At 38.6% G+C, this 26118-nt stretch overlaps 2 protein-coding genes across 2 annotated transcripts in view; both read left to right on the top strand.

Moving 5' to 3' along the window:
• Window positions 1–359: 359 nt before the first annotated feature.
• Window positions 360–26118, top strand: part of ITGA1 (integrin subunit alpha 1) — a 94636-nt gene continuing 68877 nt past the window's right edge. The window contains exon 1 of the mRNA XM_081940410.1: window positions 360–901. Coding sequence (XP_081796536.1) covers window positions 832–901 — 70 coding nt within the window. The 5' untranslated portion in view covers window positions 360–831. The remainder of the gene's footprint in view (window positions 902–26118) is intronic.
• PELO (pelota mRNA surveillance and ribosome rescue factor) lies at window positions 13238–17659 on the top strand. Its single transcript, XM_081940412.1, has 2 exons — window positions 13238–14333; window positions 16945–17659. The coding sequence occupies exons 1-2, from the start codon at window positions 13608–13610 to the stop codon at window positions 17374–17376; spliced, it is 1158 nt and encodes a 385-aa protein (XP_081796538.1). The 5' UTR covers window positions 13238–13607; the 3' UTR covers window positions 17377–17659.

A 26118-nucleotide genomic window follows, 5' to 3' on the forward strand; every position in this document is an offset into this window, starting at 1 on the left:
AAACTGTGGCAGCGTGTGTGAACCTTAGCAACTCGAAGATGTCCAGACTTCAACTCCCAGAATTGCCCAGCCAGCCTAGACTAAGGTCTACTCATCCTAACTACAAAGCACACCAAAACTGCAGTTATCACACTGCAAAATTAGAGTCTTGAGAAAATGTTCGTGAAGTCAACCCCACCCACAACTCTTGCACAAAGACTTGCTTTAGGGTGAACATTTTAAAAGAATGATGTAAGTGGAATAAAATTCAACCAACCAAGGGCAGTCTGACATTTGAATGCATCTTGAAGTTTTAACACACTTTGTTCATATAGTACAGCTTTGTTTTTTTTGAGAAAAAGAACATTTAGAAATGCAATTTAAAAAGAAAAAGAAATCTGGAGAAGAAAAAAGCGGTCCCCAAACTTCCTTTTAATTGTATTTGCAGAGGTTGCCTAGTAGCTAAAGATGCCCATTAATTATAAGCAGCAGATATCCCTTTAAGGTTTGCTTTGCTAGCCTGCAAACTTTAGCCTAAACACTGGCTGTTAAATATCTGACTTTATTTGTACATGTCTCCTGACTTTGAGCTCTTGCTGCATGGGGGTTTCAAAGGCTCAGAGCTTACTTGGGACAACGGAAGGAGGGGGGCTTATTAGAGGAGGGAACCATTCATCTTCATGTGTTGGGGGGGGTGCGACTTGGACAACAAACAGGAAATGCCTGCTTCAATTGCAGCGGCTGCTGATACAGAAGGGGACCAGAAGCAGCAGCAAAGTCTTGTGAGCAACAGGACTTCTGTTCCAGTTTCAGCTTGTGTTTCCCCATAAGGTTTCCCGTTACACTTCAGCCATGGGATTTGGCTCCCTCGCTGCCATCTGCAGCATCACACACGTCTCTATCCCTTGTGTGGGAATAACAGGTAGGTCCACCTTTTTCTAATTTATGAAGCTTTCACTGAAGCCAAGTTGTGAACAATCCTTTTTAAAGATTTTCCCAGAGTTATGCAATTCAAGCTCTCACTTCTTTCTGTCTGTCTCTTTTGGAGTCAGTTTTTGCTCTGAGTTAAGCTGCCTTTGCAACCTATATGCTTTTAATACCAACGCCTGTGATATCACACCAAAAAAGTAATTTGGGGGGGGGGGTGGTTAAAAGAGAGAAGACTGATCTGCAAGTGAATGTTCTCTAGGCAGGTGAGATTACAGTGTGCATCAAGGTAAACATATTGATTTCAACTTTGGCTATTACTAAAGGGCCATGCTAAAGGAAGGGATGAACTTATGCCTAGTTAAGTGCCCAGAAGTAAAATTGTGCGTTGTCACTGGGTAAATTGCCAAGAAAACATGTGGTCTTCCCATTTACGGATGTTATGTTCTTGAGGATTTCTTAAAGCAAGCAGTGTGGTGAAATTCAAGTTGTAGCTGAAAGAAAGGAAATTAAAATAGTCATAATTACTTAGAATGTTGTGGTCTAGAGTAGTTTTACTGAAATGCATGGGCAAAGCAGGCAAGTGGGTTTTGAGGGGTGGATGTTTCCAAAGGCAGACAGTAACTTGCAAATTTCTTCCTAAAGGGTAAAGAACTTTTTTTTCTCATATCCTTTATGATTTTTTTTCATAAACTTCTATATATTTTATTGATTTTACTGAGCTCATTATATAGTAAGCAGACTGTTTCAATTGCGTTCATTTGTGAAGGACTTTATTTCTGAATGAATATACAGCAGTTACGTTAATGCTTAATTACAGTAATTCAGCTTTCCCAAGTAATTATAATGCTCTGCATGCATACGTCGCACTATTCTAACTTTCAAAATTATGCGGTGATGGTCCACCCTTGTTGGTATGGTAATTGTGGTAAAGTTGGTTTTATGTCATTATGGTTTTCCATTTCTAAACCCTTGGAAAATGTGATTTTGTACCACCCACGCTTAGTTGAATAAATTATTGTTAAACTTTAACTTGGAGAAAATAAGTACATACACAAGCTGAAAGGATTGAATCTGCAAGAGTTCTTAATGATGCATTGTTCATTATCAGATACATCTCCAAGTTCCTGAAAGAAAGATAGCAATAAGCAAAGCATGGAATATTCCACTTTTCCTTGATAGTTGCAATCCTCTCCTATGTAGAATTTGTGTAAGCTATTGCTATACATATAGTAGAGGGTAGACAGTGTATTAACAAGGAAGATGACTGATTTTATTGATCTTCAGTTGACTTACTGCATAGACCCCATTTTCGTTCCCAGTGTGCTTGCAAATGCTGTCTTGGATGCCTCAACTCTTTGTCTGTCTGTCTGTCCATGTCTATCTATATACTGTATCTTTATCTAACTATCTACCATTGTGTATCATATTTATTTACAAGAGGTTTCTGGACCACAAATGTTGTATAACTTATAAGAAAACTAGATATGGGTGGCTGCGATTGAATGCTCTGTCTGGAAGAGTACTCACCCACCCAGACAGAAAACAAAAGTAAATTGGGGTGATTAGAGAATCACAAGGGACTTTAATTGAAGGGAATAACTTCAATGTTTGTCTCCTTAAAATGTTAGTTTTGTCAGTGAAACATGCCTACTGATCCCAAAGAGATTATGTATTCCTAATCCAAACTAATTTTTCAAGAAACTGCATTTGACATGAGATAACATTATATACATTTTAACTGGTGTATGATCTGGAATATTTCAGTCATTCCTAAAAAAAAACCTCACTATTCGAAACTGAATAAAATTGTGAATTATGAAGATTTGTTTTTGTTTTCTCTTCCACCTACCTAGCCACTGTTTTGCCAAGGTTCGTATATGGTTTGACATGTATTACTTGGAGCTGGATTGTCTTTAATACAATCTTTCTCTGCTTATTTCTACTAGAGTCATCCTGTAGTACACCATTTTTCTACATATGCTATATTAACTATGAGTTTGTTAGTCATAGTTAATGATTAATAGTCTACTACATAGTAGTACTAAATAGACATAATTAGTAAACTTTGTAGTCTGGAAATGTTTTTTCCAGATCTAACTACTTTGTCAGTAGTTACATTCTGGGGTCACCTCTTTGGGTTACCCACCTTTACCAATGACATCCATCAGTAGACAATACTGTGATTGTCCCTTTGGACTACCAACATTTAGCAGCTGGACTTGTCTTCAACTTTAGGAATACCTCCTCCCAGGTATTCTACATTTATTTCTTTTTTTCCTTCTCATTCATCCATTGCACTTTCTCAAAATGAGCACTATGGTCAATAAACTTTGTTCTTTCTACACTGCTTTGCATGAACTGTGAACATACAGATTAAGAATCAATCCAATTAAAGTTTCTTTTTTATTTGGATGAATGAGATATTGCCATTAAACACTGCAAAAAGCAAATTGTGGGTAGATAAGAGTGAAAGGAATTCAAGGTGGGCTGGGCTTAGATCTCTTCTGGGTGAGAAAGAACTCATGAGCGATGGTGCATTTGACTCCTCCCTTAGGCTCAGCCGGTCACCTCCTACAATAATGTCTTATTTCCATATTGTTCCAAATTGTTCCATACTGTCATTTTTATATCCACTTTCAGAGCAGTCTCAGGCATATCTGGGAAAGCTTGTTCCTTTTCCATACAGTATCATCTTTTAAATGCGGTCTGTCTATATTGACAGACACTTCTAACTCCTGGATCCATTGTTCACAAATATCCTTCACTATGCCCAATGGTATTTTGCCCCATTCTTATTAGTAATGCAAGTGTTTTTTTCTCCTGGAATCTATAATTCTTTCTGGTTCCCTCTAGTGTCCAATCTTCAAAAACCTATGTTAATTTTTTTAAAATAATTCAAAACAATAGCATTTCCCATATGAAGGAATCTTATAATTTCAAAATCTTAACTCCATCTGGACTCCTAGTCCATTTGTAACCTTCCAAAATCAGTAATATGATCACCCTCTTGCTGTTTATTCAAAAAAATATGTGAAAGTCGTGTTAAAAATTATTTTAGGAATTGAAGGAAATTCACCCAGTGCTGTAAAAAAATTTCTTGTTCCAAGTTCTTAATAGCTGAAAAGCAGTTAATAAGCTATTTCCAAAAATGATTAAGAAAGAAAGCATATGAACCCTGTGTCCATAAAGGCGGCAACTGCAGCTTAGGCAAAGGTGCCATTCCCTTGTCTTGAACGGCTCTAAACGCACCTGGGAGTTGTCTTGTGATCTCCTCACAAGGAGCAAATGTGTGGAGCATTTGTGGACAATCTTAAGTCTTCTCCTTGCAAGAGATGAATCCTGAAGAGCTGGAAGCAATGGTCTATCACTGACTTTTCATTCCACCACAATTGTCAGCTCTCTTCTCAGGAAAACCATCTTCAGTTGGCTGTTTCCTCCCCAGATGTCCAAAATCTTGATCCTGATGTGATTTCCTTAGAACAGGATGGGGCAAAGAAAGGGTCCAGTGTAGTATAAATATTTAGATCTGCTCTGGAGTTTGACAATCAAATTACTCTTGTTCAAGCAGATGTTTTAAAAAGTTGACAGTTCAAGACTATATATTAAGTTAACTTTATTAGATTTCCTGTTTTTATGTGACCAGAAGCAATAACTGGGAGGAGGGGGGGTCCCCATGTACGTTCAATTTGAGATTGTTGCTAGCATTTTTAGTTTGTTGTTGTTGTTTTGTTTTGTTTTACTTAGGACGTTTACAGAACAATTTCTAATTGTAAGAATATGCTTACATACCCTAAGAAACCTCCTTTTGCTAAAAATAATATATGCTATGATTAAAAAGCATTAGGGGTCATGCTAAAGCTTGTCCTATCTAGCTTTAGTCTAGCTAGCTCTAGCTTTTCAGAAACTCAGATTCCTTCCTCTCATGACCTGGACAACTCCAACTCCTTCCCTTCCTCCCTATTCCATCCATTATCAGATCCTGAAGATAACTAAATGCATCTTAAACCCCACTCTAGATCAGGGGTGTCAAACTTGTGTCGTCATGACGGCGTCACGTGGCATATCAGCACTTTTCCCCCCTTTGCTAAATGAGCGGGGGCAGGGCCAGTATGTGATACAACCAGCCCACAGGCCGTGAGTTTAACACCCCTGCTCTAGATGTTATTATTAAACCACATGTAGTCAACTGGAAAGAAATTTTTCACACCCACTTCAAGCATGAAGGAAGGCGGGTGTGAGAACGAAAGCGAACACATTCGGAAGAGAAGGACCTAAAACCAACCTGTCCATTCCTGTAACAATACACAAGGATCAACCACATTTGCTGTTGAGAAACAAGAAGTTCTTATATTACAATGTAAGGCCAAGATACATACAATCTGAAGCTGGGGAACTGCTATGTGGAGACTTAAATGCTAAGGTCTGCAGGACCTGGTTTCCTTTCCAGGGTTGTGCTAAAATCTCTGGCTAGTTCCAGTATTGATTTGGGTGAAGCATGATAACAGAACTGATTCTTCTACCAATGGAGCAAGGAAGATTTCAACAGAAATTGTATGGGTAGAATCTTCTGCTTAGCTTGCATACATGTGTAAATCATTATTATATTGCTCATATACTTTCTTTCTCCAATGATCTGCCTCCATGATAATATCCAAATAAACTGTGGAATTCCAGAAAAGTTGCAGTTCTCCAAAGAATGTTGCATTGATAATAACATTAATATAAAGAAAAGGTTAAAGTATTATTCAAGGAAATGTATTAAATGCAGTGGTACTAATTTAAAAAAAACACTGGAAAATAAAAAGAAACTATTTTTATGATATGTATTAACATATTTTACTAATATTAATCAAAGTTCCAAACTCAGCACATTCCCATTTCTACAAATAACTTTAGAAACTAACAAACAAGTATCTAAATGTAGTGAGTCTCAAAAGGACCACTTTTATATCTCAATAAAAGTAAAGGTTCCCCTCGCACACATGTGCTAGTCGTTCCCGACTCTAGGGGGTGATGCTCATCTCCATTTCAAAGCCAAAGAGCCAGCGCTGTCCGAAGACGTCTCCGTGGTCATGTGGCCGACATGACTAAATGCTGAAGGCACACGGAATGCTATTCCTTCCCACCAAAGGTGGTTCCTATTTTTTCTACTTGCATTTTTACATGCTTTCGAACTGCTAGGTTAGCAGAAACTGGGAGAAGTAACAGGAGTTCACTCCATTACATGGTGCTAGGGATTCAAAATGTTGAACTGCCGACCTTTCTGATTGACAAGCTCAGCATCTTAGCACTGAGCCACCATGTCCCCTTTAAATCTCAATAACTTAGCATAATACATTGTTGTATATTGGTCAGTAAATGAGATAGAAAACCATATACATTTGCTAAATAAAATAACATAAATAAAAATAAACATTGTGCAAAGTAGCACCTTAAACATCCACAGCTTTAGAGTAGAAATGACTTCATCTCCTTATTTCACTTCATCACAACTATACCTCCTGCAGCCTCAAAGTCTGACTAGAATGAAATGTAGTCCCAAATGAAAAATAGGTTGATCATCTCTTATGCAAAGGCTAATCTTTATCCAAAGTTTAAAATATCGTGCATCAAACCTGCAAAAAGATGCCAATCCATGCAAACCTTTCAATCCCAGAATAATATGAACATACATAAAAGCCAGATGGGCAACAAGAAAAAAATCTTCAACAATCTTACAAACAGCACCTTACAATATTCTAAGCATGTTCTAAACAAGGAAAAACAACAGTTGTAAATCAGTTTCTCAAAGTGTGCAGCTAGCACACCATGCAGCTTCTGCAAAAGTACTCCTTGCCATTCTTGTCTCTGGAACCAAGGGTCAAGCATATTTGTAGAAAGCTGAATAAACAAGTTTAATGACCAAGTATAAGCCTGAAATATACCCTGCATTCCAAACTTTTCTTCCTCTAAACAATTGACTATAAATGTCAAGGATCAAATACTCTATCTTTTCCATTGCAACTTTTGAACTAGCCTAAGGCAAGACATTATGAAATGTTATCATATTCAGATCTGATTAAGCCAATATAGTTTGTATTAAACCTACATATATGACCAAATTCTGCTTCCAAGCATAATCCATTGTCATTTTTATAAGGTCAACATGATAGTAAAACAACTACTTTGTGCTGGCATTCCCAAGCCTTCAAATTCTCTGAAGTTTTGTTTTACTCTAGACCAGGGGTGTCAAACCCGATTTCACTGAGGGCCACATCAGGGTTTTGTTTGACCTCAGGTGGCCAGGATGGATGTGGCCAGCTTGACGTCACTCATGTAGGAGGTGCCTGTGGTGGCTTAAGTGCTCTGCCAGCAAAAACAGGCTCACGAACGCCGTTCTCGACTGTGACAGCATCCTGCTGCACTCTACCAGCGAAAACGGAAGTTGGGCTGTGTGCGAGCCCCCCTGAGCTCTGTTTTCATTCACAGTGGGGCAGGATGCCATCGCAGTTGAAATATAACCTGGGAGGACCGCACACAGCCTCCCGAGTTCAGTTTTTACTGGCAGAGGCATTGCGGGCCGGTCCGTCATTGTTTCCAGGGCGGCTCCACGGGCCACATCTAAGCACCCCACGGGCTGGATCCAGCCTCCACACCCCTGCTCTAGACCTACCATCTCAAATAATACCTTTCGCAGAAGTTATTTGAAGAAGCAGCCCAATGGTCAATGCTCTCTATTGAAATAATACATTTTTTAAAAAATGATGTAGTTAATGTGTCTCAATGTGAACTACACTATGCATAACAGATTTCTATGAAATGCCACTATCTCTTCTAATCATGCTACTTAGAACTATTTTTCCCTATTAATCAAATAATTTCTATTTCAATGCCAAGGTAAATAATAGCTTTGGACTTTGGGGGTATTTCTCCTCCCCCCCCCCCAAAAAAATAAGAAGTCTATCTAAATTAACACCCAGTCTCTCTAGCAACAGAAATAGAGAGAGTCCTCCAAGTACATCATCAAATTTGGCCTTTCATATACTCCAAACAATAGTAGATTATAATTAGCTTGAGTATTTTTATTGTTCTTGGAAACTAAACTCAGTATTTTCTTAATGACTTTCTTTTTTACTATGTTAAGAATGAAAAATTATGGATTTGTATATGTAGAACCATCTTTCTGGTGAATGGAAAAAATATTAATCAAATAAAAGAAATTTATATATTTGGTGGTTTTGAGTCAATCTTGTCTCCAGGCAACTGCCGGGACAGGTCCCTGCAGTTTCCTTGGCAAGGCTTTTCGGAAGTGGCTTGCCATTGCCTTCTTCCTAAGGCTGAGAGAAAGTGAGTGATTCTCAGTTGGTGTTGTGTTTAAGACGGCACTAGAACTCATGGTCTCTTGGTTTGTAGCCTGATGCCTTAATCACTGCATCCAACTGGCTCTCAAATTTACCATGAAATCTACCAAATTTATCAGAAATTTACCAGGGGGGGGGGGGATCGGACTGTAGTATGTTAAAACATACCTTTATATTTTAGATATTTTAGAACATATTTCAAAGGTAATGGGGCAACAAGGAAAATGTTATTATAATTAAAAATTCTCATAAATTGAAAATTGCAATATAACAATGATTTTAATATATTTTGTAATTAATTCTTTGCAAACCATTCTTTTTACATCTTTTTGCCTAACTGGGGTGATTCAGAAAACCCCAATTTGCATAAAATGATTTCCAGACTGTTTTCTGAACAGATTTCAACATACTTATTAAAAGAAAACAAATGCTGAATTATATAATCTAGATCACTGATATTTTACTTAAGTAGCCTCACTCTTTTCTCTTTGCTTAAACAAGTGGGCTTACAAATTTAGATGAATTTCAGTGGTCTTTGCCAAAGAAATGCTCTTAGGACCACCAATTTGAATAATAAATGAATGATATTTGCACTAGGATTCCCAAACATTTATCAAATGCAATTAACAGTGACCCCAAAATCCGAGAATGCAAGATGTGATGTGATGTGCATTTGCAGACTTTTTTATTCTAACACAATGGGAGGTGGGAATATCTGAAATTTCAAAAACATGTTCTATAGAATCAGTGATAAACATTAACTGCAAAGAAAGCAATCTTTGAAAGTTGTTTCCAGCACCTAGTCTAGCCTCCAGAATGCCCTTTATTTTTCTGAGCTTTTATGTGATTTTTTTTCTTATTCTAAATCACTGGGTTACTGCCATTCGTTATTTCCATATTCTCAAAAGGCTTGTAGAATATATGTAGGGTCCAGAAAGATTCAAATGTTTCTGGGGCCTACAGACAAACAGGAAACCATGGAGCTTCAGCGGTTATGAAATGATGTACCACAATTGCACTAGTGCCAATTGGCACCATATGCCCATTTCAAAATCCAATATGTGAAGACACACCATAAAGACAAAAATGCATGGTTACTAGTAAAAGTATTAATATTAATCTAAATGCTTACTTGTGACAAAAAAGACCCATCTGAAAATGCACAGCACATAAAAAGAGATCATGCCAGAGTTCAAGAATATTTAGTAACAGCTAATGCTCTAGGGGTTTTCTACCACAGGCATGATTTGGTACCATGCACAGCAATACTGATCTTAACTCTGCTTCCTCAAAGTATTATACAATAGAAATTCTGGCTGCTTTTCTCTTTTCCGCTTCATACAAACAGACTCAGATCACACCTTTCCTCTGTATCCTTAACTTCCTGAACAATTAAGTTACCCTGCAGAAGAATAACAAGGCTTGTAGCTTTCTAACAAAAAACTCAAGCGCTTTCTTCCTGTAATATGCAATCTGATTTCAGGAGTTGAATGCTTGCTCTTGGACGTTTTCAATTTCCTGCTTCTAGAGACTAAGTAGGAATTCAGATATATTTCTTGTTTCTGACTGTTCTGAAGTAATCCAACAGAAACGTAGCAAGACGAAGCAACCAATGAAAAGTCTAAGTTCCCAATGATAGCAAAAGTAATTCTAAACACCACTGTCATTATAAATCATTCGGATGAGACTTTTGATAAATAAAGTCACAGAAATAATGCCCAGTACATTTTCCATAATATACAGAGTCTTGGTTTTCAATAAACCCTGGTATTGTAAATCATCTCTGAAATATTAGAACTAGGTAAGGAATTAAGGTCAACAAGCTAGGTACATAATTTATGGAATCATAATCCAACACATTCCTGTTGCTACACAATGCCCGTGTAAGGCTTTCCAGAGTGAAGGCTTGTAGAAAAAGCACTAAACACATTGGTAGCAACTGGCCAAAGTAATAAGAACAGCATTTAGTTGATTTCATATAATGTACTGTCCTTACTGCTAATACATCTTTTTCAAATATTAGGTAAATATTAAAAAATGTAACAACAGAACACTTCAAATAACTTTCTGACCAGATGCTATTTGGAAAAGGACATTTACTGTCATGAAATATCCTGAAAGTAGAGAATGCTATAAGATTTTGTTGGCATCATCCCTTTATACAAAGACCAGTAAAAACTGAACCTAAAATTTGTATATAACTACTATTGATTGATATGATTTATATGAAAACCAAATTCAAAGGTTTTCAAGATTCATTCATCTTAACAAAGTTACATGAAAATGTAAGTGCAAACAGTATTTATACAGGTGAAACTCGAAAAATTAGAATATTGTCCAAAAGTTCATTTATTTCAGTAATGCAACTTAAAAGGTGAAACTAATATATGAGATAAGACTCATTACTTGCAAAGCAAGATAGTTCACGCCGTGATTTGTCATAATTGTGATGATTATGGCGTACAACTCATAAAAACCCCAAATCCACAATCTCAGAAAATTAGAATATTACATGCAATCAATAAAACAAGGATTGTACATAGAACAATATTGGACCTCTGAAAAGTATAAGCATGCATATGTACTCAGTACTTGGTTTGGGCCCCTTTTGCAGCAATTACTGCCTCAATGCAGTGTGGCATGGAAGCTATCTGTCTGTGACACTGCTGAGGTGTTATGGAAGACCAGGCTGCTTCAGTAGCGGCCTTCAGCTCTTCTGCATTGTTTGGTCTCATGTCTCTCATCTTTCTCTTGGCAATGCCCCATAGATTCTCTATGGGGTTCAGGTCAGGCAAGTTTGCTGGCCAATCAAGCACAGTAATCCCAGAGTCATTGAACCAGGTTTTGGTGCTTTTGGCAGTGTGGGCAACTGGAAAATGAAGTCAGCATCCCCATAAAGCTTGTCTGCGGAAGGAAGCATGAAGTGCTCCAAAATCTCCTGGAAGATGGCTGTGTTGACCCAGGTCTTAATGAAGCACAGTGGTCCAAAGTCCTTTTGTTCAGTGGTCCAAAGTCCTCTTTTCTGATGAGAGCAACTTTTCCACCTCAGCAGTGCCACAGGCTGATAGTTTCCATGCCACGCCACATTGAGGCAGTAATTGCTGCAAAAGGGGCACAAACCAAGTACTTAGTACATATGCATGCTTATACTTTTCAGAGGTCCGATATTGTTCTATGTACAATCCTTGTTTTATTGATTGCATGTAATATTCTAATTTTCTGAGATGGTGGATTTGGGGTTTTCATGAGCTGTATGCCATGATCATCCCAATTATGACAAATCACGGCTTGAACTATCTTGCTTTTCATGTAATGAGTCTTATCTCATATATTAGTTTCACCTTTTAAGTTGCATTACTGAAATAAATGAACTTTTGCACAATATTCTAATTTTTTGAGTTTCACCTGTATATACTTAATATATTTCTTTTTCATTCAGTTCTATACTCAATTATCATGCTCTCGTCCTAGAGATTACCTCATTTTGTATTATTGAAAAAATATATACATTGCAATGGCATGGACACTATTAATTATAGGTTTTAATTTTGGATCCTGCTCTGTTACATAAAGGGGAAGGGCAATGAATCACCATTAATTTCTTCTGGAAATCAGAAGCCATAACCAACAGAACCACATAAAAGCAATGTATGTATAATTGGAAATTCAAGGCATTCCATTATTCAAATGGCATAAAGGCCTTTTTTCCCCTCTTAAACTTGCTCAAATTTTAAAAATGTGGATCGGTTTCCTCTGTAATGACTTTTCTTCCTGTACATACGTAAGGAATAATAGCTTTGAATATCATTCACACCCTTACTTTCCGTGACTAGTTTCCAGTTTAAAACAACTAACACATAAAAAATGTGCCACCCTTGTGCTGTGGTAGAAAAGATGACTCATAATTTCCATCTGAGCATAGCAGGAGAGTTAAGAGTTATGTGACTGATGGGATGTCTGATTATTTTAAAATCATTTTCTTAGAAATATGCTCCTTCCAATGACTACCTACCACCAACTTCCATTTGGGCTTTAAGCAGTACTGCAACCTGACCATTAAGGAAATAAGCTTTATTATTAAACTTAAGTTCCACAAGCAATTAAATGATCATTTAATCCAGTGGTGAAATTTAAATTTTTTACTACTGGTTCTGTGGGCGTGGCTTTGTGGGCGTGGTGTAGCTTGGTGGGCATGGCTGTGTGGGTGTGGCAGAAGGATACTGCAAAATATCCATTCCTTCCCCACTCTGGGGCCAGCTAGACATGGTGTTTGCCCGTTCTCCAAACTACTCAATATTTCCACTACCGGTTCTCCAGAACCTGCTGGCTTTCACTCCTGATTTAATCCCACACCTATCCAACATTTCTCACTGAATCCCATCCCAACATGTATATTGCCCCTCACAGCACTTGAGTCCCCGTTAATAAAAACGGGTGAGGAAAGAGTGAGACTTTGAATTTTGAAATAATTCTATGTTGCATTTTAAATGATTGTTTTTATTGTACTGAGCCTCTCCATGCATTGGCCACTAGCTGCTCTTTAAGACGGAAATGAACCTCAGTGCATAAAATCCCTGAAAACCTGGCCCAGTATAAGGTGTTCACGGATCACGCCAACTCCCAACCTGGTTAAGTACCCCTTAAAGAAGCCTGTCACCGTATGAGCCGAGGCGAGCCCCGGAAAATGGGGGGGTGGCAGTTAAAAGAATCGAGGTTTAAGATTTTCGGGGATTAAAACAGATTCATTTGCTTATCTTTACGTCCCCAAAGCCTCTTTTTGCTTTCAAATCAAACGCTTGCAGAGACAGTGAGGCGCAAGGTCCACATTACAAAGGTGACAGTCTGGAAGCGACTACCCGCTATGTCTCCCGCCGCCCCAACCTCTCTCCCTAATGGAACCCGGCTTAATCACGTCAGCGGGTGAAGGGAAGCCCTTCCCTTCCGCAGCTCTCGTGGCTGGAGAGCCAACCAGCCTTTGCCTTGTGTCCCGCCACTCCCCTCTCTAGGACTCGTGTCACATTTACGCTACGCCTGGGGCCGGCCCGGCCTGTTCCTCCTCCTCCTCCTCCTCCTCCTGCTTGCTTCAGTCATGGCTTCTCTCCACGCCAGCCATTCAATGAGGGGCTGAGAGGAGCCGCGCCTGAGCGCCTACAAAGCAATCCAAGGCCGCCGCTGGGCCAAGCGCCTCCGTGGCTTTGTTAGCGCTCCGGAGGCCGGCCGCATTGTCCGCCCCGGGGCGGTCGTTGCGGAGTCTTCGAGGCTGGTCGCTAGGTCGGTCGGTCGGACGCCGGCTGAGAGGAGGAGGCGGCGGCGTCCTTTTTGGCTGATCCCGGGCTGCCCGCCGCCGCCGGAGCCACGATGAAGCTGGTGCGGAAGGACATCGAGAAGGATAACGCCGGGCAAGTGACGCTCATCCCCGAGGACCCCGAGGATATGTGGCATGCCTACAATCTGCTGCAGGTGGGCGACAGCCTGCGGGCCTCCACCATCCGAAAGGTGCAGACGGAGTCGTCCACGGGCAGCGTGGGCAGCAACCGCATCCGCACCACGCTCACCCTCTGCGTGGAGACCATCGACTTCGACTCGCAGGCCTGCCAGCTGCGCGTCAAAGGCACCAACATCCAGGAGAACGAGTACGTCAAGATGGGCGCCTATCACACCATCGAGCTGGAACCCAACCGGCAGTTCACGCTGGCCAAAAAACAGTGGGACAGCGTGGTGCTGGAGCGGATCGAGCAGGCCTGCGACCCGGCCTGGAGCGCCGACCTGGCCGCCGTGGTGATGCAGGAAGGGCTGGCCCACGTCTGCCTGGTCACCCCCAGTATGACGCTGACCCGGGCCAAGATCGAGGTGAACATCCCTCGAAAACGCCGCGGCAACTGCTCCCAGCACGACCGGGCCCTGGAGAGGTTTTACGAGCAAGTGATGCAGGCCATTCAGCGGCACCTGAATTTTGACGTGGTCAAGTGTGTCCTGGTGGCCAGCCCGGGTTTCGTGAGAGAGCAGTTCTGCGACTACATGTTCCAGCAGGCTGTCAAGACGGATAACAAGTTGTTGCTGGAGAATCGCTCCAAATTCATACAGGTAATTCAGTAGTTTAGGTGCTTCATGCCATCAGCTTAAGTGATCTTTAGCCATGCACTGGAGTTGTGTGGTATATACAGTAGTGGCCAAAATTGTGGAAACCTTTTGGGGAAAGTATATTTTCTAAAACTAGTGTATAACACCACTTTTTTTTTAGTAGTATCATAAAATTATATATTAATGGAAATATAATTTAATCAAAAATGTAATGCAATAGCTTTTAGGAAGGATTTTCTATTACAATAGCAGTTACAAAGAAGAAAAGTAAAATGAGATATTACAAAAATTATCGCCATGTCAGTTAATACTTAGTTTGGTAACCTTTAGTATGAATTACAGCCTTACAATGTCTTCCCATGGAGTGAACCAAGTCTTTTTGTTCTGCAGCTGTTATAATGTAAAACCAAGATTGAATGATTGCTTATATTAACTGGGTTTTATTGCTGGGTCGCTTCTGACTAACAAGATTCTTTAGTCAGCTCCATAGATTTTCAATTGGGTTAAGGTCTGGGCTATTCCCAGGTCATTCCAGCAGTGGAAGATGATCTATCTTGAAACTCCAAAAAAAAGTGGTGTTATTAGCCATCAAACCTCAAAAATACACTTTTCCGAAAAGGTTTCCACAATCTTGGCCACTACTGTAGAAATGGGAGGTGTAGATATGCCTAACGATATAATTTTTTAAAAGAACCCTATTTAATTTTAATGACATAAAATACTGAAATTTGGATCACGTAAATCTGCCTATAATTTGCCTATGAACTAAAAAAAACCTTTAGAAGGATGAATGGCCCTATAAATAATAGTGCAGTCAGGTTTATGAAATACATCTATGAGAGACCTAGCTGTGTTTATTTCTGATTACCTTTTTACTGAAAAGGAGAGGTATTGCTGTCTCTCTTAGGTCATAATCCTCAATCTTTAAAAACAGATTTATGAAAACAATGGGCAATTTAAGCTAACTAGAACATTTTTACAATGAAGCCCCAATATGTAGGTTTAATTAAATGTGTTTACTCTGAAATTAAACATTTAAGTGAGTTTTGCTCCATTTTATGACTTTTATAGCCACAATTGTTAACTGAATCCTTGCAGTTGTTAAGATAGTAACATGGTGGTTAAGTGATCCTTGTTTCCCTACTGACTGCTTGTCAGAAGGTCACATGACCCCAGGACACCGCAACCGTCATCAATGTGAGTCAGTTGTCAATCATCTGAATTTTGATCACATGACCATGGGGATGCTGCAGTAGTCATAAGTGTGGAAAATGGTCATAAGTCACTTTTTCAGTTGTGTCGTACGTTTGAATGGTCACTAAATGTACTGTTGTAAGTCGAGGACTACCTGTACATTCAATCTTAGTTCCTTTATAGATGTCCATTCCTATTTTTCTGCTTGCGACTTTTTTTCAAGATAAACTGTTTAATGATAGCATGATTCATTGTTCTACTAGTTTATTATAAAGCAAATAAAAACTGGTTTGAGATGAATATAGTTTATGAAGGAATATGGAAATGACATCTATTAAGTTCATCTAGGACATATTTCCCAGTAAATATAATTACTACAATACTCCTGGCTGACAAAATCCGAATAGGGCATTCTATTCTTGTAGTTTTCAACAGTTGAATATACAGGTAGTTCCCAATGTACAGCTATTCATTTAGTGACTGTTTGAAGTTACAATTGCAATGAAAAACTGACTTACAGTAACTACCATTTTTCACACTTACAACCATTACAGCAACCCAATGATCAGGTGATCAAAATTAGGATGCTTGACAACTGGCATGTATTTATGATGGTTGAAATGTCCTATTGGCATGTGATCACCTTTTACAATCTTCTCATAACCAAGATCAATGGGGAAGCCAGATTCACTTAACAACCATGTTACTAACTTAACAAGCCCAGGGATTCACTTAACAACTGCGGCAAGAAAGATCATAAAATGGGGTAAAACTCATTTACTTACTCAGCAATGGAAATTTTGGGCTCAATTGTGGTTGTAAGCAGAGGACTAGCTGGATTGTCTTTTTGAATGATCTGAGGGTTTATATCGGATTGATAAATTTTTCAACCCAGATAAGATATAAGAATGTTTTCCATGTATTTTAACCTTTACAAGTAGTCTTCGATTTATAACCGCAATTGGCACCAAAATTTCCATTGCTAAGCAACACAGTTTTTAAATGAGTCATGAACAGTTTATGACCTTTTTTGCCACAGTTGTTAAAGCAAATCACTGAAATTATTAAGTGAATCAGGTGATGGTTAAGTGATTCTGACTTCCCCCATTGACTTTGCTTGTTGGAAGCTGGCTGGGAAAGTTTTAGATGATGATTACATAACCCCAATGCTGTAACCATCGTAAATACCTACCAGTTGCCAAACACCCAAATTTTGATCATGTGCCCAACGGGGATCCTGTGATATTCGTAAGTGCAAGTCACTTTTTTTCAGTGCCATTGTAACTTTGAATGATTACTAAATAATTGGTTGTAAGTATAAATGTGCTCCTGTACTTGTTCCTGGGAATTCAGTTTCCAAAAGAAACTAAGCATTATTATAGTAAATAATACATGTTTTCTGTTGTTTTTCATACTCTAGGTGCATTCATCATCTGGACATAAATATGCCCTGAAAGAAGCTCTTTGTGATCCAGCTGTGACTAGTCGACTTGCTGATACCAAAGCAGCTGCTGAAGTCAAAGCTTTAGATGATTTCTACAAAATGCTACAACATGAGCCTGATCGGGCCTTTTATGGTCTCAAACATGTGGAAAAGGCTAATGAAGCTATGGCTATTGATACTCTGTTGATCAGCGATGAACTTTTTAGACATCAGGATGTGCCTACTCGTAGTCGATATGTCCGGCTCGTAGATAGTGTGCGTGAGAACATGGGCACAGTTCGCATCTTCTCTAGCCTTCATGTATCTGGGGAACAACTTGGACAACTGACAGGTGTAGCTGCTATTCTGCGTTTTCCTGTTGCAGAAGTTTCTGACCAGGAAGATGAATCTAGTTCTGAAGATGATTGATGATGGAGAATAATTTCACCCTTATCTTGTTGTGTAATGAGACTGCTTCCTTTATAATATTTGTCCCCAATAGTAAATACCAAACAAAAATAGAGAACAATATTTTTAAAACATCTGGCCAAGTTGTCATTTTGTGAACTTGATATTTATGCATTTGTGTTGCTGTGGTGATATGCTAACAGATTTCCCCTATCAAAACTGGGGTGACCTAACTCATTGGCAAACAATTTTGATGCTTTGTGGAACATTGAAAAATAATAAACTTATCAGGCAAGAAGGATAATGTGTTTATTTGTGTATGAAAAGGAGTAGTGTTGCCATCTTTTCCTGATCCTTTTGCCCTCAAGGACTATGTTGAAAGGAGAAAATATGTAGTCAGAAAGAGTAGTCAGAAAGCATGTGGCAAGTTTAAATCTGTCATACTTTTTACTCTGAAAGTTACTAACTTACATACTTCTATTAGATGTTTTCATTTTAGCAACTGACTATTTAAACATTTTCTTTTATTATAAATGAAATTTTAAATTCATGGTTTTAATTAAAACTTCATTGATATAACTAATGGGCTAAAAAATCACATAAAATCTAGCAATGTATTACTAAATAACTGAAGGTAAGAATTTTTAAGAGTTGAGAGAATTGCAATGGAAATATTTGTTAACTGCTTTGGCAAACCTAACCAACCAGCTCGTTTCCAGTTTAACGTAAACACTGTGCCTGATTATTTATCCTTGTATAATGAGGGATTGCAGCTATGAGGGGTTTACATATTCAAACCACAGAACTGCTATAGATTAGTTAACTTCTAAGACATAGTATATTTTGTAGCTGATAGAATAAAACTAGGGAAATGGAATTCTCCGTCTTTGGGAAACAGAAACGTCTAGAATCAGTAGAATCTTTCTCTAATGTGCCTTTCTCCTCCACACACCCACACACTGTTCACCAGGGCAAACCTCATCCAGATGCAGCTCCTAAGCTTCCTTTGATTATTCTTGGATAGTAAGGCAAGCATATATAAATTGTATTTTGAGCTTTCTCAAAAGTTACAAAAATTCTGCCCATGTATATCAGCACTTTATTCATGGTTTCTCCCAAATCTTAAGTATGTGCTTCAGTCACCAAAAGATTGTCCATTTCTGTTGTAGCTTAAGGGCTCATTTATACTTCCTAAGAATGGGGATGCCTTGCTCCAGGCCTGTCAAACTGGTGGCTTGTGGGCTGGATGCGTCATGTGCAGGCCACGCCCACCCTGGATCCGCAAAGGCAAAAAAAGTCATGATACTTCATAATATGTTACATGATGTGATCGAGTTTGACATCCATGCCTTAGTCTGTAGTGGTTTAGGTTTCCTGGAATTTCCTGTGAATAGAAGAGGAACCCTTACATTTGGTAAGAAGAATAAAAACTGTTGGGAAGGGAAGGAAGGAACAGGTGTAGGTGAAACACCTGTGAAGATATCCATGTATCCTCTTGTTTGATAGGGGCTGCGTACCTGGTGAATGTAACCTTTTTCTGTAATGCACACACAAGTCTTCTCTCTTTTTTTTCCATCCCTGGTCAGTTATTTCTTTCCACAGTCTCATCACCATCAGATTTGCCCTTCTTTTTCTCTCTTCATCCTTCCCCGGGGTGGCTATCCTTTTACCTCACCGATCCCATTTCCTGATTATCTTTTTTCTTTATTGTTATTTCTATGAGAAACAGTGAAGAAGTTGCAACCCCTGATTTTGGAGGCATTTGTTTTATTATGCTATTAATTCAATTAAATATGAATTTATTCTTGTCCTCATCCTACCTTTTAAAGAACATACAGCTTCTTTAAGGTATCTATACACACATGCATATATTAATGTATCATGAGTGCACATTTATTGCAGAGGGGAAATAAATACTCAGAATTGGTTTCAACTGGAGTTGGGAAATGATAGAAATTGGGATTATACAGAAATTTTGACATCTCTGTGTGTGTATCTGTGTGTGTATACATATACATACACATTTACAAGATACTATTTGGGGGGGGGGTATTATTTTAAATGTAGAGTTGTCTATCATTTGCCTACATATAGTAAATAGGTGCTGGAAATTCATTACACATTCCATCTACAAGATATTCTAAGGCAAACAGGTAGAATGAATAAACACACACACACATAACATGCAGATAAAAAAGAAAGCATATTGGCCTCACTTTGCTATATTGTCTGGAGTCAGATCAACCCTCAGTTAAAACAAGATATTCCAACAGATTCCTCAGCTTTATCCACTTGGAAAGATAATTTTCACTTATTTGTCCATTTAAATGCAGTCTGAATAAATTACTTTTCATGTATAAATTACTGTGAAGAGATGATCTGACATGCTAGATTATAACAGTCTACTATTGCATCTAAAGAAGCATTGATTGTGTGACTTAAGCCTTTTGCGAAATATTTAATTGTGTTTTATTTGTTGCCTACATTTAATAGAACTGTATTTTCAATGTATTTATTGTTGATGAGTAATAGTTGAAAATGTCAGTTTCTTCTTTAGTTAAAGGTTAAAGATGTAGACAGAAAAACTAGAAGAGAAGTTAAACAAAAGTTCTTTTATGGTTTATCAGAATAAATAGGCATGTTTGAATTCTTCACTGGTAAATAGAAAGCTTTGTGTAAGGTTTTATCAGAAATACTGATTTTTAGCCAAGTGTGAAATTAATAGCAGTATACATTCTGATGTGGCCCTTAAATAGTCCAGATTAAAGTCGGTTAATAGGGCATGAGGAAAATTCCACAATGAATGCCAACAAGCATATTTTTCAGATGGCAGAGCATTCTAAGTACACTAGCTTTATAATACTGAAATAGCCTGAGAGGCAAAAATCTGGAAGAAAATTAGAAGCATTTAATAGAAGATCATTGAAAACAAGATAAAGTGTTTTTCTGTTTAACTTTTACCAGAAGGCTGCAAACTATGGCTGGCATTCTAATAACTTTGATTCAAATAGAAGAAGAGAAAAATATTATTTACTATATATTTAATATTAGTGCAAAATAGGTGGCCTTTGTGAATTTTATTCATAAAATATGCACTAACTATACAAGTATATGCTAATGACATGCTGCTGCTTTTCCTTCTATATTCATTGATTTTAATCTGGCAAATATTTTAACTGTACAGTCCCATTTATCCTTACTATTAAACATTAAGCATTAAGACTTGCATAATTCCTGCACTCTATTTTTTGATTGTTTTAGATCTGTGTTTTTCAAACTTGTAACTTTTAAGATGTGTGAATTTCCCAACCAACATACCAAGGTCCCTACATCTTAAAGTTGCCAAGTTGAGGTCCATACATTGTAAAAGTTGCCAAGTTTGAAAAACACTGCCTTAGGTAAAGAGCACAAAAACATGCTTGGATCCAATGGGACCTGCAAATCACAACACCCTCTTTCTTTGCTCCATTGTCTTGTTTCTCACTTTTCAAATTTCCCCCCTCTCAACATTTAGTTAAGAGTTGGGGCCCTTGAGAATGCCAGCTTTACTGTGTGGTGTTTTCTGTCCTTGACTTAAAACCACAATTGGAACCAGAATTTCCATTGCTAAGCAAGGTGATTGTTAAGTGGGTCATGTCCAATTTTTGCTTAACAAAATGCTTAACAACTGCGTTTTTGTCGCAGTTGTTAAGCAAATCATTGCAGTTACGTGAATCATGCGGACATTATCCAGCGTCCTTCAATTGACTTTGCTTGTCCGAAGCCAGCTGGGAAGATTGCAAATGGTGATTACATGATCCTGTTGTGGCCCGCCAGCGGCCAGCAGATCTGGCAGCATATTTGGACAGTGAGGAGGTTAGGGAGGAATATGGGCCAGTCCTGGAGTTTGGGGAAGGTTCTGCTGAGGGCTCTTTGTTGGAGGCAGAGAGAGGGCCAGAGCTGTATGCCATTTATCAGCTGCCTTCAGAGTCGGACATCAGTGAGACATGAACATCTGGAGCCAGTGTGCGCATGTACAGGGTTGCAAAGGGAACAGCTAAAGAACGGGTCAACTTGGGAATAAGGTCACGGGTGGACGATGAATGGCTCCTCCCAGAGGAAATAAAAGAGGAGCGAAAGGGGAGTGGAGTTTGTAGGAGACAATTAGTTTGCTTAATTGCCTCGTGACTCCGAGACTCCTTGCCAAGTTTTGCAGATATTGGTCTGGCAGCTCTCTATGCCAGATAAGGTCTGTGACTGTACATCCTCTCTTGAAAGACTTTGCTTTATGTGAATGAGCAGAATTCACAGTAAATTAATAAAAGGTTTTTGTTGGAACAAGGAGTTTGCTTCATGCTCTTGGGAAGCCTAGGTCAGAACAGATGCCGGGACGCTGTAACCCTCATAAATGCATGCTGCTTGCCGAATACCTGAATCTTGATCACATGGTGGGATGCTCATTATAAGTGTGAGGACTGGTTATGAGTCGTTGCTTTTTAAGTAATTTCAAATGGTTGCAAAATGAATGATTGTAAATCAACAATGACCTGTGTTTAAAATAGGCCTACAACATCTGACTGTAAAAATTCAGAAGAGCGCTAGAGGGCATCAGAGATAATTTTTTTCATCTCTTTGCTGCCCACTAGCAGTTATCTAGGCATTTGCAACCAAGATACATAGGTGTATTTTTAAAAAGGGGGTTGAACTACTGCAAATCTTAGAAAATCCCTGGTTATTGTAAACCCTTTCGAGTCTGTTTGTATGGTACTGTGGCTATATCAAAATCTCTGATCATATTGGGAAGGGGAATAAAGCGGACAGATACAGAAGAGACATCTCCACGTTACTTCCATTAAATAGCAATTGTTCGTGTACAGTGGTGGGATTCAGCCGGTTCGCACCACTTCGGGTGAACCGGTTGGTAAGTTTCTGAGCAGTTTGGTGAACTGGTTGTTGGAAGAAATCATGAGGGCAGAGAACCGGTTGTTAACTTATTTGAATCCCACCACTGTTGGTGTATACAAGTTTGGGATTATCCTTCCTGCTTGTAGTAGGCTAGGCTTCCTATTAAAACTTCTCTGCATACTTTTCATAACAGCAAAGCCAAAAAAAAGTGCTGCTTCTTTATCTTCTCTGACTATCGTGGTTTTTCTTTTAAAACTATTTTCCCTCAGCGGTATTTGCCATTTTCTCATGAGTCCAAAGAATACTAATGGAAGCGGCAAGACTTTTCTTCCATTTTTTTTCAACCTCTATTACTATAAAAGGCCCTGAACAATTGGATGGGGCACTCATAAAAGGCATGATGAATCCTAGCATCACTTAAACATCAACAACTTCTTACAGTGTTTTATGTTCCTGAGCACATAATCCACAAGAAACGTCTTCACTGCCAAAGATGTTAAAATGCAGAAAAGATCACTGTGTTCTCTTTCCAACTGACATAGGATTGAACACACTCAAGTGCCCCAGCTGAACTCTTTTAAGTGCCTGTGATTTAAAATCTAATAGCAAAGCCATTTGAAGTTGTCACATCTACTATGCTTCCCTATGTGGTGACCTGAAAGAGGGCATTCATAGAACCTGGAATGCCTTCCTAGTTCATTTGTGGTTAGAACTGAAATTATAACTTTCAGCACCAAGTTAAGCAATATCTGCTCATGTAAACTTTTAGCTTAAATTTGGGGTGTTTTCCTTTCTGTTTCGTTTTGCCATTAACGTTCTGCATTACGGAACTTTATGGATTTAAACATGTTTTATTGTGAAAGTATGAAAACATCCGAGGTGGTATTCAATTGGTTCTTTCCTGTTTGGGCGAACCAGTAGCAGCGGCTGTGGGAGGCTTTGCCCACCCGCCCCGACGTTATGCGTGAGCACTGCACGTGCTCACATTTGCAAACCGGTAGGAAAGGTAAGTGATTCCCACCGCTGGAAAATGTGCATATTTTTTTGAAAAATGTAAATTTTATTTTCGTTTGTGTGCAGCAATTTTAAATCAGTTGTAGTCTTATTTTGAAATTAATTCTAACAATGAAAATATCAGATAAAATATTACTTAAAAGAGATACCAAAGTGAGATGGATGTCCAACCTTTTTCAAGCTGAGGTTGAAAGACTTTCAAGTAGCCTGACAGAGGTTTTTCTGTGTGAAGTGGACAGGACCATGGCAAAATAGAATAGAATAACAAAGTTGGAAGGGACCTTGGAGGTCTTCTAGTCCAACTCCCTGCAGGAAACCCTATACCATTTCAGATAAATGGTTGTCCAATCTCTTCTTAAAAACTTCCAGTGTTGGAATTCACAAATTCTGGAGACAAGTTGTCCCACTAGTTAATTGTTCTGACTGTCAGGAAAATTTTCCTTAGTTCTAAGTTGCTTCTCTCCTTGATTAGTTTCCACCCATTGCTTCTTGTCCTGCCCTCAGGGGCTTTGGAGAATATGTTGACTTCCTCTTCTTTGTGGCAACTCCTGATATATCAGAACACTGCAATCATGTCACCACTAGTCCTTCTTTTCATTAAACGAAACTAAATTAAATTAACTAAACTAAATTAAATTTATTAAACAAAATTAAATAACTGCATTTAATTTAAGAGTATTACATGACCATTTTTTTATTTTTAATAACTTTCCCTTGATATCACATTAAACATTACTGTTCAATACAGGAAGATGTAGCTATAGTCAATACTTCCAAGAGTCAGAGTATGCACTCCAAAAAAAAAAAAAAGGTTCTTGAGTCTCAAAATATTCAAGGAATGACATTTAGAAAGCATAATAACATGGATGTTTCTAACACTGCTGAAATCCAACTTCCAATTTCTTTTTAAAACATTTCCTCTGCAAAAGAGGCTTCGTTCTTAAAATACTTTAATCCTTCTCTATTTCTATTGTGTTTTGCATCTTCTCTGATTATGTTAAACTCTAAAGAGCTCATGGAAAGATTGACATCCTTCCCTAGAAAGAAGCTTGTTTTGTTCATAATCCTAAAACTACAAGAATCATTATCCCTCACTACCAGAATTTTACCATGTTTTCTTCTCTTTGACAAAGCCATTTCTTCCCCATCACATTGACTGAATCTTAAGGGAGAAAATTAGAAAATAAACCTTCCACATAGGTCCAAAACTCTCCTTACTGAAAACCAGTGCATCATAGAAGAAGACCCACTTTTGGATGGTTGGATGGTTGGTTGGTTGGTTGGTTGGTTGGTTGGTTAGATGGATGGATGGATGGATGGATGGATGGATGGATGGATGGATGGATGGTTGGTTGGATGGGTGGTTGGATGGATGGATGGTTGGTTGGTTGGCTGACCTTATCTGGGTTATCTGGGTTTTGAAACTAAGCAGAGTTTGACCTGATTTATCCTTGAATAGGAGACACTCAGAAAGTCTGTAAGCTAAGATAGGAAGTAACTCTAAACTAAAAAAATATCCTGAAATATGGCAAGGATAATCCACTTTGAAGGAAAGTACCTAATTAATTTCCTTGCAATTGCCAGGAACCAAGTTCAGTTTTCTACTTTTCCTTATCAAAACATATACAATAGAATACAATAGTAGAGTTGGAAGGGACCTTGGAGGTCTTCTAGTCCAACCCCCTGCCTAGGCAGGAAACCCTATACCGTTTCAGACAAATAGCTATCCAACATCTTCTTAAAGACTTCCAGTGTTGGGGCATTCACAACTTCTGGAGGCAAGCTGTTCCACTGATTAATTGTTCTCACTGTCAGGAAATTTCTCCTCAGTTCTAAGTTGCTTCTCTCCTTGATTAGTTTCCACCCATTGCTTCTTGTTCTACCCTCAGGTGCTTTGGAGAATAGTTTGACTCCCTCTTCTTTGTGGCAACCTCTGAGATATTGGAATAATGCTATCATGTCTCCCCTAGTCCTTCTTTCTCTTAAGCTAAACATACCCAGTTCCTGCAACCGTTCTTCATATGTTTTAGTGTCCAGTCCCCTAATCATCTTTGTTGCTCTTCTCTGCACTCTTTCTAGAGTCTCCACATCTTTTTTACATCGTGGCGACCAGAACTGAATGCAGTATTCCAAGTGTGGCCTTACCAAGGCATTATAAAGTGGTATTAACACTTCACGTGATCTTGATTCTATCCCTCTGTTGATGCAGCCTAGAACTGTGTTGGCTTTTTTGGCAGCTGCTGCACACTGCTGGCTCATATTTAAATGGTTGTCCACTAGGACTCCAAGATCCCTTTCACAGTTACTACTACTGAGTAAGGTATCACCTATACTGTACCTGTGCATTCCGTTTTTGTTGCCTAAATGTAGAACCTTACTCTTTTCACCATTGAATTTCATTTTATTAGATAGTGCCCAATGTTCAAGTTTGTCAAGATCCTTCTGTATCTTAAGCCTATCTTCTGGAGTGTTGGCTATTCCTGCCAGCTTGGTATCATCTGCAAATTTGATGAGTTCCCCATTTATTCCCTCATCCAAATCATTGATGAAGATGTTGAAGAGTACTGGGCCTAAAACAGAGCCTTGGGGTACTCCACTGCATACTCAGGCACAATGCTGTGAAATATTAATTTCTGAACTTTGCTGTCATATATTTAATGTGCAATCCTGGTGTTTTGGTCAGGTTTATTTCCCCTACATTAAAACAAAATGTGTTTGATAATAAATCAAACTAAATCATCTAGGAAAAAGAAAAATAAGACTAGAAGTCACCAACACAACCAAGTATGTGATATTTAGATAACAATCTCTAGTGCCTTTGGTTATACTAAAGACAAAACAGTCTATCCTTTCAAAAACAATGCT

This window comes from Natrix helvetica (assembly GCF_964273705.1).
Source record: "Natrix helvetica genome assembly, chromosome: 2".
In the NCBI taxonomy this organism is placed as follows: Eukaryota; Metazoa; Chordata; class Lepidosauria; order Squamata; family Natricidae; genus Natrix; species Natrix helvetica.